We start from the raw sequence: 14,061 nt of genomic DNA, 5'->3' as shown, positions 1-14,061 counted from the left end.
AATGAAAATATTACAGCCTGTATTTGTATGTCCATATTTATATTAGGCAATTTTCCCTGCGACAATTGTCAGTTTGATGGAGAGAGAGGTGAGGCATATGGTAACCCTTTGCCTCTCAACACCCTCCCTCACCTAGAAATTGACATTTGCCACAAGGAAAATTGCTTAATGTAAATATGGACTACACCATTTTCAGATGTAATTCGAAGAATTTCAGTTGTAATTTGTAATTTGAGAATTCCAATTGGATTTCGGATTATTTCATTTGTATTTTTAGAATATCATTTGAAATTCGAATTAATTCATTTGTAATTTGAATTTTTCATTTGTAAATCGAATTATTTCATTTGAAATTCCAATTTTTTTTATTTGTAATTTGAATTTTTCTATTTGTAAATCGAAGTTTTTCATTTGGAGTTTCAAATGAAAAAGAAATCAAATTACAAATGGAAAAATTCGAATTACAAATGAACAATTCAAACTACAAATGAAATAATTCGAATATCAAATGGAATTCTCAAATTACAAATGAAATAATTCGAAATTCAATTGGAATTCTCAAATTACAAGTGAAATGTTTCGAATTACAACTAAAATTATTCGAATTACATGTGAAAATGGTGTATGTCGAAACGAAAATGTGTGCAAAAACATCCCAAACTTTAGTTTTCGAAATATTTTTGCCTTTGCTTTTGCTTCACAAAAAAAAAAAACGAATTAGAAAAACACACACGGTAGTATTTCGTACACATTCATTTTCTTATCGACATACAGAAACAGGCTGTTAATAAAAATGTGTTTATTTTTTTCAAACTAAGTACGGCTCTTTAATAACCAAGGCAGTCTTGTAGTTGTAGAATTGGTAATAAGTGAAAACCATGGAGGTTTATGACGTTTACTACTTTTTATTTATTTATTTAACAACCGAACATTAATTCAAAGCCATCGGGCCAAAATAGATGAATTATATTATAACAATTCATTATTTGTTATCACTACTCACAAAAAATAATTTGACAATTGTATGATTACAATTCAGAATAATAATACAATGAGGAATATAATAAATTTATCTATGTATGTAGAATGTGAGATCTGGGGTAAAAATGACAAACGATCACATAAAAACTCATTAAAAGTAGGAGAAAAAAAATTAAGTTAAGTGGCATATAAGACGTTTTGCATAAGTAGTCGGACAAGATGTTAAAAATTCGAGCTACTCTTACTTCAAGTGACGTATCCATAAGATGAACAGCATTCAAAATATTTAATTGATTACGCCTTGTAAAGATAGAAAAATTAAAGGAAGACACTAAGAATCGGCGACATTGGTTCCTAACCAATTTGTAAAAAAATAAAAGCAGACGTACTTTTATAAAATTTGAAAATGTTGAACCTAAAAACTTTACCACATAAGGTGAAATATGAACACGCCGATTTACTCCATATACGTAACGAACTACTCTGTAATATATACGTTACAATTTTCTTACCGTCGAAAATCTAAAAAATCATCATACAGACCATATCTGACGCTGACATAAAAGTCAGACCAAAATGGCGGTAAAATAATTAGCTGCTCTATACCCTTCGATTTTGTCGCGTTTTCGTGGTCGTTTTGTGCATTTACCCTGTTTTGTTCAGAAAAAGACTATATTTTGTTTTTTTTTATATATTCGTTACAGAACATACAAAAACACAAAACACAGTTTTTTCTGAGCAAACAGGGGTAAATGTCCAAAATGACTATGAAAACTCGACAAAATCGATTAGTTGTCAATCAGATCCGTACCTAAAATTTTCTGAGCGACATTTTTGCAGAACATTTCGAACCTGAAAAACGTCATCTTGTGGTACTTTTATAGCGGCTCTTATAATAAAGGAAGAAAAGGACATTGAAGGAAGCGAGTTAGAAGGTCGAAGTGCTCTACGAAAATAATCCTCATTCGATTTGACTGCAGACATGTCATCTCGAAAATAAGCTATAACAACAGTGAACAAAGATATAACGCTAATTCCTGATGCCTTACAGGGTCTCTAGCAAAAACTTCATCACGCCATAACGCGGAAGTTCGACTCACGGCGGATCTGTCCTTTGGGATTCTTAATATACTCACCAAGGGCTTTCATCTCCAAAAGGAATTATCTCTGCCCCAAAATTTGTGTTCACAGTGTAATCATCGCCCAGGCTAAACGGCTGGAGCTTGAATCTTGAAATTTTGGGTGAGGGTTACTCTTGGTCCGAAGGTGTCAGATAAGGCTGGGTTTTTGGAAATTCGAACTAGAACGCTACGAACAGTACTAAAAGGTTCTAAATATGGTACCATTTGTATTTGTCGAACCGGTAGAGCTAGAGTTCTGAAATTTGGGATGAGGATCACTGATAGAGGTGTAGGATAGATCTACCAAAGGGTTTTTGGATATTTGAAATATAAGTGTATGAAAAGTACTAACATGTACTAAATTTGGTACCAAATCGTATTTAGTTAAAAAGTACAGTTGACATAAGGAGGTGGTTTTGGAAGGGTGTACACATGTGTACGAAAAGTAATAAATGGTACTAAATTTGGTACAATTAGGATTTGGACAATTTAGGAATACTGAAATTTTGAATTAAGGTTACTGTTGGTGTGTGGAATGGAGGTAGTTTTGAAGATTCGCACTTATGGGTGAAAAAAGTACTAAATGGTACTACATTTGGTACAATTTGGATTTGGATGAACGGATAGAGCAGGAATCCAGAAATTTGGAATAAGATTGTTGTTGGAGCATAGGATTGAGGCAGTCTTGGAAATTCGTACTTATTCGTGTACGAAAAGTACTAAATTTGGTACAATTAGGATTTGGGCGAACGGATAGGGCTGTAATCCAGAAATTTGGAATAAGGATTGCTGATGGAGTATACGATTGAGGTAGTCTTGGAAATTCGTACTTATGGGTACGAAAAGTACTAAATTTGGCAAAATTAGAATTTGGGAGAACGGATAGACCTGGAATCCTGAAATTTGGAATTATGTGAACTGATGGAGAGTAGAACGGAAGTAGTTTTGAAAATTCATACTTATGGGTGTAAAAAGTGCTAAATTGTATTAAATTTGGTAAAATTTGAAATTGGTTGAACGGATAGGACTGGAATCCAGAAATTTGGAATTAAGATTGAAGTATATGATTGAGGTAGTATTGGAAATTCGTACTTATGGATACGAAAAGTACTAAATGGTACTACATTTGGTACAATTTGGATTTGGGTGAACGGATAGTCCTGGAATCCTGAAATTTAGAATTAAGGTCACGGTTGAAGTGTAGAATGGAAATAGTTTTGAAAATTCGTACTTATGGGATATAAAATACCAAATGGTAGTAAATTTGGTACAATTACGATTTGGGTGAACGCATATAGCTGGAATCCTGAAATTTGGAATTAAGGTTAGGGTTGAAGTTTAGAATGGAAGTAGTTTTAAAAATTCGTACTTATGGGTACAAAAAGTACTAAAAGTGGTACAATTAGATTTTGGACGAACGGATAGAGCTGGAATCGTAAAATTTGTAACCAATGTTACTGTTGAAGTGTAGAATGGAAGTAGTATTGAAAATTCATACTTATGGATACGAAAAGTACTAAATGGTACTAAATTTGGTACAATTTTGATTTTGGTGAACGGATACAGATTAAATACTACTATAAATGTTGTAAGCTCCATGAAATGTCTTTGTTTGTTTCTTGATAGTGGTTTGGTGTTTGATGTGCATGTGAATTCTGTGGTGTCCAAGGTAAACTTTATTTTGAGAAAGTTGTACTGTTTGGACTTACAGTGAGTGTCAAAAATATTGGTTTTCAATTACCAATAATAACACCTCAGTATTTTAGAAGCCCATGCCCAATATCCAAAAAACCAAATACATAAAAAATGTTGGTCCTGTGGCAATTAAAAAGTGCATGTAACATAGATCCATGGCAACCCTATAAGCGAGAATAACAAAGAAAACAGAATCCTTGTTCCTGTGTGCAAAAATATTATATTTTGTAGCAAATGACTAAAATTTAGCGCTAAGGAAAAACGCTATCCCATAAAAGAGAAAACTGGTCATATTTCATTATAAGAACAGCAGAAATAAAAGGTACTTTTGCTTATTTTTGAATATTAAAGTCGAATATAGTTGAAATAATGTGCAAAAGTCACGAAAATGTAGAAATAATCGATTTCGTGAAACACATAAGCCAGCCAAAACCAAGAACTGGGATGGAAGGTAGTGGAATCTCCTGAAAAATTACGGTTAAACCGCCCTTAATTTCTTTGAAATTGGTCACTGAGTCCTAAAGATAGAAAATATGCACTTACATTCCAAAAAAAAATCGTAAGGATAAAGCCTTTTATGGCCTTGTAACACATCACAAACCATCGGCTTATTTACGTAACCAAAAATCTAGTTCAACTTTCGCCTTGATGTACCTTCAAAATTTGATGTACATCAGAAACTTTGTGAAATGGAGTTAGTTTTGAATGCCTAAGCAGCAAAAACAATATACCACCAAGTTTCCGACCTTTCTCTGTACTCCAACACAAAAAGTACGAAGTAGATTCCAGGAGACATGTATTTATTAATGACTTATGATGCGTTACAAGGCTATTTATCCTTACTATTTTTTTGGAATGTAAGTGCATATTTTCTATCGTCTGAAAGTCATTTAGTACTCGGTGAGCAATTTCAAGAAAATTAAGGGAGGTTTAGCCGTAATTATTCAGAAGATTCTTCTACCTTCTATCCCAGTTCTTGGTTTGGCTGGCTTATGTGTTTCACGAAATCGATATTTCTATATTTTCGTGACTTTTGCACATTATTTCAACTATATTCGACTAAATATTCAAAAATAAGCAAAAGTTCCTTTTATTTCTACTGTTTTATAATGAAATATGACCAGTTTTCTCTTTTGTGGGATAGCGTTTTTCCTTAGCGCACATAGGAACAAAGATTCTGTTCGCAATTATTAAAATGTATACTAATATTGCAGAAAAAGTTCGATAATGACCTGTTTTTTGGCAAAATATTTAACAAAAGTTACAAAAACCGAATACTTTTGAAGCATAGAAAACAGGGTTAACAACGTTTTCTTTGTTATTCTCGATTATAGGGTTGCCATGGATCCATGTTACATACACTTTTTAATTGCCACAGGACCAACATATTTTTAAGTATTTGGTTTTTTGGATATTGGGCATAGGCTTCTAAAATACTGAGGTGTTATTATTGGTGAAATTGAAAACCGAATATTTTTGACACTCACTGTACATTTGACACTTTTTGAGTTTGCGATCTATGTTATTTTTCTATAAGGTGCTTACGTTCCAGACACCTTTATGTGTGTTGAGTCTGTTCACGTTGTCTCGTTCTGTGAGGAACACATAGATACTTGTTCCGCGGTTGACTCCTTTGTTTGAAAATCGTTTTTTGTGAGAATTTCGCGTGTTTATAACAATTTGCCAGCATGTCTTAACATTTTCTCTTTAAAATGTTACAAGAGTAAATTGTATGCTCATTTTAATCTTAATGAAATGCAACGTTCATAACTTTTGTCTTATTTTGTAATGATATGACTGTTGCATGGCTGATTCTATTAATGTTTATTTTGTTATATATTTACGTTTGTTAATTTATGAGTCTGCTTTTACTCTTATGTATAATTCTATTCACGATAAACTAAGAAATATTGTTAGATATAAGCAAACTGAGAGTAGTTATTGTATAGCCGTTTTTGGGACCGCTCATGGCCCTGTGGGCTAGGTTACCGTATTTGTCAAATTGGGAATAAGTATTGCTGATGGAGTATAGGACTTGAGGTAGTTTTGAAAATTTGTACTTATGGGTACGAAAAGTACTAAATTTAGGATAGAGCAGGAATGCTGAAATTTGGAGTAAAGATTGCTGTTGGAGTATAGGATTGAGGTAGTTTTTAAAATTCGTACTTATAGGTACCAAAAGTACTAAATTTGGTACAATTCGGATTTGATTGAACGGTTAGAGCTGGAAACCTGAAATTTAAATTGAAGTTTCTGTTGGAGTGCAGGATTGAGTTAGTTTTGGAAATTTGTACTTATGGGTACAAAAATACTAAATGGTACTAAATTTGGTACAATTTGGATTGGTTGAACGGATATAACTGGAATCCTGAAATTTGGAATTAAAATTTCTGTTCAAGTGTAGAGTTGAGATAGTTTTGGAAATCGGACTTATGGGTACGAAGAGTACATAATGGTACTAAATTTGGTACAATTAGGATTTTGGTGGACGGATAGTCCTGGAATCCTGAAATTTGGAATTAAGATTAGTGTGTAGGAATGAGATATGGAGGTAGTTTTAGAAATGTACCTGAAGTGTTAAGTGGAAATAAATTTTGAACCTTTTGATATTTGTTAAAATATATTTAGTCATTACGTAACCCATTACAAAGTAATGTAAACAAGCTTCTTTTCGCATTACAAGTAATCTGAAAAGTAATGGGCTACTTCTTAAAAAATTGACAAGGCAAACCTAATTACTTTACTCCGACTATAAATCCTAGGTTTGTGTGTTCAATGCTCACCGTCGGCACGCGACTTTTTGTTAATTAAAAAATAACAGTTCGTGGTGCACATGTGCACTGCACATTTAAGTTCTTAAGCAAGCCTTAATATTCGTGTGCGTGGCACAGCGTGTAGTGTCTTTGGCTAGAAATCAGAGGGTTCGTGGGTTCAACTCGGGCAGACAGCGAAATAAAATAAAGTAAAATAAAAGTAAGAAGTGTGATGAAATTAGAAACAAATTCTCTACATCAACTGTTCTACAAATAGAATTTTTTTCACCTTACTTTTCAACTTCTAGTGGCTACAGAATAACTAGTTATTCTAGTGGTCATAAAATAACTAGAAACTGAGTGCGACATGCCCTTGTAAAAGTAATGGGGAAGAAAGGGGGTTATTTTTTCTACAATTGTAATTTTTATATGATTTACCTTAATGTTTTTTTTCGTTGAATTTTGAGTAGTAATTTACGCCCATGCACTTTCAATTGTAAATTTTTAATTTTTTGTATTTTTCGTGTTTAATATCCACGATATTATATTTAGTATATTTTGATAACGTAATGTTATATTCTGTTGATATGAGGTATTTCTGCTCGAACTTTCGAGTAGTTGTTTTAGTCGGAAGACAGACATTATTTTGGTCTTGTCTATTTAACTGCTAATTTTATTAATTGCAAGTTGTCAGTTAGTGGAATATAGATGTGTTATTAGTCATGGCCTATTTTTATTGCTATCGTGGATATTAATCTCCATATTTTAATCTACATATATCCCTATTATTGATAATAAGAAAATTGTATGATATATTTTGTTTCATTGTTTATTGTAGATTGTAATTTCTTATATGTGGTCTTCGGACTTTGAAATTACCAAGAATAAATAAATAAATCATTCTAAATTAGGTATTTGGGGGCTGAGTCCGAATTCTAAAATAAGAGCCACTGTTGGTGTGTGAGGTTAAGATATAGTGGGGAAACAGATAGAGCTGGCAATGAGAATCACGACTGGTGTATATGGTTGATGTAATATTTGAAGTTTATACCCAGGCGCACGAAAAGTATTATTTTTGGTACCATTTTGAAATTCTGAAGTATGGTTCGAAGGTCTCTTGGGGTTGAGCTATGGAGGTGGTATTGGAGATACCTCCTATAAGGCTACGAGAAGTACTAAATTTTGACTTGAGTGTAGGATTAAAGCCGAAATTATATAATTTGGAATACAAATATTAGTGTACGCATAGTACTAAAGGGTAATATACAATAATTGTTTTAGAATTACTAAATTGTACTACACATTGAAGCATCGATATGAATGAAGTGGTAAATCCAACGCTATGAAATTTGTTATGAGAGTCACTGTTGGGATTAGATCACAATGGTTATGAAAATTCGCACTTAAAATGTATGGCATGTTTCTACATGTAATGCCATAGGCATTGGGCGAACAAGTGGGGATAAAACAGTAAAATTTTAGATAAGGTCGTGGATTTGAAAAATTCTATTGCATATTGTATCATTCGTTTTATGTGAACGCGAAGGCGGTTTTTATTTTTCAACAAAATTGTGCTCTGAACGCATTAGAAAGTCCATTACGAAACGTAGACCTATGCGACTATGCGAAACGTGTTCACACCCTTAGGACAGAATGTCATACATTGAAATACATCGCTGCTGATTTGCAGGGGTGAGTAGTACAACAAAATTTTCAGTGTTGACCATTTCGGTATTAAATATAGTTTGTGGTTATTTACTTTCCGCATACGAAGTGGCGGGCAATACTTTGCTAGTTTATATAATTTCGTAACAAAGCCTATTGGCCGTCGAAGTTACACAAAAAAATATTTCTGTTGAAAAAAGTTGGAATAAGTTTATTTGCCTTCTAAAAAAATAAGAAGCTCATTATTATTATTTTTTTATGTGCAACAGCATAGACATTCTCCTATTTCATTCAACGCGCGTTTCTAAAAATCTCTTTATCACCTTTTAAATTTTTTATATACAGTGAGTGTCAAAAATATTCGGTTTTCAATTTCACCAATAATAACACCTCAGTATTTTAGAACCCCATAACCAATATTCAAAAAACCAAATACTTAAAAAATGTTGGTCCTGTGGCTATTAAAAAATGTATGTAGCATTGATCCATGGCAACCCTATAAGCGAGAATAACAAAGAACACGTTGTTAACCCTGTTTTCTATGCGTCAAAAATATTCGGTTTTTGTAACTTTTGTTAAATATTTTGGTAAAAAACCAGTCAATATCGAACTTTTTCTGCAATATTAGTATAAATTTCAATAATTGCGAACAGAATCTTTGTTACTGTGTGCAAAAATATTATATTTTATAACAAATTATTACAATTTAGGGCTAAGGAAAATCGCTATCCTAGAAAAGAGTAAAAATGTTTATACATATTTCATTATAAAAACGGCAGAAATAAAGGGAATTTTTGCTTATTTTTGAATATTTAGTCGAATACATTTGAAATAATGTGCAAAAGTCACGAAAATATAGAAATAATCGATTTCGTGAAACACATAAGCCAGCCAAACCAAGGCCTGGGAGGGAAGGTAGAGGAATATCCTGAAAAATGACGGCTAAACCGCCCTTAATTTTCTTGAAATTGGTCACCGAGCCCTAAATGACTTTCAGAAGATAAAAAATATGCACTTACTTTCCAAAAAAATCGTAAGGATAAAGCCTTTCATGGCCTTGTAACACATCATAAGTCATTGATAAATACATGTCTCCTATAAGACTTAGACATTCAAAACTAACTTCATTTCACCAGGTTTCTGATGTACATCAAGTTTTGAAGGTACATCAAGGCGAAATTTGAACTAGATTTTTGGTTATGTAAATAAGCCGATGGTGTGTGATGTGTTACAAGGCCATGAAAGGCTTTATCCTTTCGATTTTTTTTGGAATGTAAGTGCATATTTTCTATCTTTTGAAAGTCATTTAGGACTCGGTGACCAATTTCGGGAAAATTAAGGGCGGTTTAGCCGTAATTTTTCAGGAGATTCCTCTACCTTCCCTCCCAGTCCTTGGTTTGGCTGGGTTATGTGTTTCACGAAATCAATTATTTCTATATTTTCGTGACTTTTGCACATTATTTCAAATGTATTCGACTAAATATTCAAAAATAAGCAAAAATTCCCTTTATTCCTGCCGTTTTTATAAAGAAATATGAACAGTTTTCTCTTTTCTAGCAAAGCGTTTTCCCTTAGCCCTAAATTTTAATAATTTGCTATGAAATGTGATATTTTTGCACACAGGAACAAAGATTCTGTTCGCAATTATTGAAATTTATACTAATATTGCAGAAAAAGTTCGATATTGACCGGTTTTTTGCCAAAATATTTAACAAAATTTACAAAAACCGAATATTTTTGACGCATAGAAAACAGGGTTAACAACTTCTTCTTTGTTATTCTCGCTTATAGGGTTGCCATGGATCCATGTTACATACATTTTTTAATTGCCCAACATTTTTTTAGTATTTGGTTTTTTGAATATTGGTTATGGGGTTCGAAAATACTGAGGTGTTATTATTGGTGAAATTGAAAACCGAATATTTTTGACACTCACTGTATTTCTGATTATGTAATATGAATAAAATGATCGTTTACACAAAATGCAACTGCATACATAATATGAGTTATTGTGGCCCTAAAATGCTTCAGTTCAATGAAATTCACGTCACGTGTCAGATTTTATTTCAGTTGTCGTCAATTAAATATGTCATTTTTTTCTTTTGCTCAATTGAGTGTCTGTTATTGATACTAAATTGCTTAGTGCTGTAGACTATTGAAAGACACTTGAACTTTGAAATATACCTAAGTGGAAGAGAAGAACCACATTTTTTGTTGAGTACATTTTCTACATTTTCTGTCGGTGGCGTCCTTTTGTGCAATTCCGTTTAGCTTTTAGTAGTATTTTAATAACATAAATTCCTTTTTAAGATGCAAATCCAACTACATTTCTTTAAAGTACGTATAAGAAACATACGCAAGCTGTGTCATTCGCCTCGTTTTAAGCCAAGCTTTTTGTATCCTAACATTGAATTGTGTTTTGTTTGTTGGTTTTTTTTGTCACTATATGTCTGTCTTCTATAATTATTAACATTTTCACGACTCTTTAATTTCTTTGTAGCATACAAATTTCAAGAAAACTTGATACGTACTATGATACAGATTGAAAACACCTACTTTGAGTTGGGTAAATCCAGTACCCGAAACTGTTTAATTATATGTGATCGAGGCGTAATGGATGCAAGTGCATGTGAGTATGATAACATTTTTATAAATTTATCAATTATTTAAATATTGCAATTACAATTATAGATATTTCCAAGGATAAATGGGAGAAAATGATGGCATCTAACAATTGGAATTCCATTGAAATGAGAGACAATCGTTACAATCAGATATTGCACTTGGTATCTGCTGCCAATGGTGCTGAGGAGTTCTATACCACCGAAGTAAGTATTTCGATTTGAGGGACATGTTGTGTAGCCTTAGATACTAAGAGAAAATAATTGTAGCACCAAAGCACCAAATTATATATTATGTTAGCAATATTATTTTGAATTCAATAATTTTATTCTTTTGTTTTCAAAGAAAATGAAAAAACTTTTGAAGGTAATAAAAATTGATTTAAAAAGAGTTATTCATTGTTACGCTTTATTGCTAGCATATATTGTTATTATTTGAATGCGTAAAATTTATTTTAAATTCAGTTCGAGAGTATACTTGATTATTGTTATATATTTTTATTATATTAAAGGAACACGCTTGCCGTTCAGAAGGTGTGGAGTTGGCTCGTGAACTTGATTATAAATCTGCTGCAGCTTGGGTTGGTCACCCATATTTTGATGTTATAGACAACTCCACAAATTTTGAGACTAAAATGAATCGAATGATAGAAAGCGTTTGTCAAAAACTTGGTATCGACATTGGTGATCGTTTGCAGGCAACCTCAAGAAAACTCAAATTTTTGGGTAAGTAGTAAACCGTTCATCGATAGGTTATACCGTTGGTTATTATTGCATGCTTCTTATTGTTTTGACAGTTGCCACTCTACCACCGGATTCGGAATTTCCACCATTCCAAGACTTCGATGTTGAACATCACTATTTACAGTCTTCTGGACCTAAAGTACAAGCAAGATTGCGCAAACGTGGACAAAACAATCATTGGAGCTATATACACACAATTCGTAGACCAAATGTCCACGGACAATCTCGCATTGAGGTAAAAACACAATTGACTCAGCGTGATTACATAAACTTATTGGCTCAGCGCGATGACGCCCACTTTACAATTTACAAGAAGCGCCGTTGTTTCTTGGTCAATAATCAATATTTCCAATTGGATATATATAAGGAACCCAGCCACCCTAGGTAAGATTTTGCAAACTATGTAAAAATCCACGAAATTACAAATACGATTTATGATTGTCATTTTAGGTGCAAGGGTTTAATTCTTTTGGAAACATACTCCTCTCTATCTGGCGAGGCTCTATTGAATTGTCTGCCAAAATTCTTGAACATAGTCAAAGAAGTTACTGGCGACCCAGATTACTCAATGTTTAATTTATCTCTGAAGGAGGATTGGAGTATCACGAAAAAGTTTTGCCATTCTTTGCATGGTAAGGAAATGTGTAATCATGTCTATGGACAAAATGGCTCATCTTCGTAGAATGTTAATTTTTTATTTGTATAATAACAAACTCGCTATGTAAACGAACCCTTAGGTTTGTTAATATTTTAAAGATCTAAAAACTTGTTTCCTTACTTACCTCAAAGAAAATAGTTTTTTTTTTTTAATTTTATCTTAACGTTTTATATGTAGGAGCTATTAGAATGCAGTGGAAAGCAGTACTTAACATCTAACTTTAATTTAGCATTCTTAAATTTACCAATTGTCTATATGTATATGTATCTAAAAAGTTTCGGGATTCGATAAATTTCTACATAATTGTGTGAATAACATTTCGGTCCATTGTTCTTATTGTTTTTGTATTTCTATTATAGAGGACTGTTCCGGCTATAAATCAAAGCAGCCAAGCGGAGTTTCGACTAAACAATTGGTTCTGAATGGTCATGCCAAGGGTTAGTTTACGTATAATTTTATGATTTATCTCTTAACAAATTAATGAAATTTACAATAGAAATATCTGCTTTGAAAACTGAACTTATTAGATCAATTTAGACTTAATCATATTTTTAATTGTTAATGAGGCTCGAACTAAGTACTTAAACTAGTTGTGAAATCAGTTTAAGGACAATTTTTTTAATAACCATTTTAATACTTTTGACATGGTTTGACCTCTCTCTCCCAATATTTGTCTAAAACTTAAATGAATTGCCTTTTTATGTTAACACAAACCGAAATGACAGACCCGTCTTATTTGGTTCTTAGTAGTAATTATGGAAAAAAATATTTATTTTTTTGTACTTAAAATTGAAGATGCTTTTAAATTTTAATGAGTTGTATAACGCCTTAGTCCTTTGTATTGTTCTACTTAAATTTTTGAGAAATCCACCGTTAAATTATGTTATTAAATTAAATTGCCGAATTGTGTAAAAGAAAAAATACATTTGTAATTTATGAGTCTTGTATTTTACAGTATATATGATTTTACCTCGTAATAAAGAACGCCAAATTAAAAGCTAAAATATTGGAATTTTTATTTGATGGGTGTGCCTAAATAATGTGATCACTTGGGAGACACCGTGGCGCAGTGGTAAGCACGTCCACCTTGAACTCAGAAGGTCTGCGGTTCAATCTCACACCAGAACATCAACATATTCACTGAGTATTTCAGCCACGAAAAACTTCTCTACAATTGGCGTCGTAAGACACGCCGTTCGGACTCTGTGATAAAAGTAGCTCCCATATAACTGAGCCAATATGTGGCGGCGTCCACTCATTGATACTCGTATGAGAGAAGTCCCTTTGTGATGTTGTGGGAACATATTTGCCTAAAAATAAATGTGCCTATCTTAAAAAAATTCTTTTTTTGCAAAACTATCTACATATCGTCACATGAAATTAGAAATTTATTCGTGCAAAAATGCAACATTTATGAAAAAAGTAAAACCTGTTTTCTATAGGTTGATTAGGTACATATAACGTAGGGGAGTTTGCCATTCTCCTACTAGGCGCGTCTTCCCGGGTGGCGGATGGAAAGGGGGTCTCTGCGATGTGTGGAGTCGGAACTGACCTAGGGTAACCTAAGCCGGACCTAGCCCCGCACACTGGGGGGCTAGGAAACCCCCGTGGACCAAAAATTGGATCGGGGTAGTTTCCTTAAATAAATCAACTAAGATGGGTAAAAAGAATAGGAGAAATAAAGTTACGGTGCAGGGAGTTAATAACCCAGTACCGGCGGCAAGTGTTGGTGAGACCACAATCCATGTGTCGTCGAAATCAAGTGACTGTGATTCGGCTGTTTTAGGTGTAGATGCCTTGGCACCTACAGCTGTACTCGCTAC

The 14,061-nt window shown here is 33.0% G+C and overlaps 1 protein-coding gene across 5 annotated transcripts in view; it reads left to right on the top strand.

The window, feature by feature from the left end:
* Positions 1-13,242, top strand: part of Ttd14 (TRPL translocation defect 14) — a 69,718-nt gene extending 56,476 nt beyond the window's left edge. For 4 of the 5 annotated variants that reach the window (XM_073989667.1, XM_073989670.1, XM_073989668.1 and 1 more), the window contains 6 exons: positions 10,716-10,844; positions 10,907-11,043; positions 11,349-11,562; positions 11,634-11,964; positions 12,031-12,212; positions 12,598-13,242. In XM_073989667.1, coding sequence (XP_073845768.1) covers positions 10,716-10,844; positions 10,907-11,043; positions 11,349-11,562; positions 11,634-11,964; positions 12,031-12,212; positions 12,598-12,680 — 1,076 coding nt within the window. In that variant the 3' untranslated portion in view covers positions 12,681-13,242. Of the gene's footprint in view, positions 1-10,715; positions 10,845-10,906; positions 11,044-11,348; positions 11,563-11,633; positions 11,965-12,030 lie in introns of all 5 variants that reach the window. The other variant, XM_073989669.1, reaches the window with a different exon arrangement.
* Positions 13,243-14,061: the final 819 nt, after the last annotated feature.

The sequence above is a fragment of the Musca autumnalis genome, unplaced genomic scaffold (genome assembly GCF_047663935.1).
Source record: "Musca autumnalis isolate F117 unplaced genomic scaffold, ASM4766393v1 scaffold_5, whole genome shotgun sequence".
Lineage (NCBI taxonomy): Eukaryota > Metazoa > Arthropoda > Insecta > Diptera > Muscidae > Musca > Musca autumnalis.
Note: the sequence above shows the minus strand (reverse complement) of the source record. Positions and strands in the feature narration are given on the sequence as shown.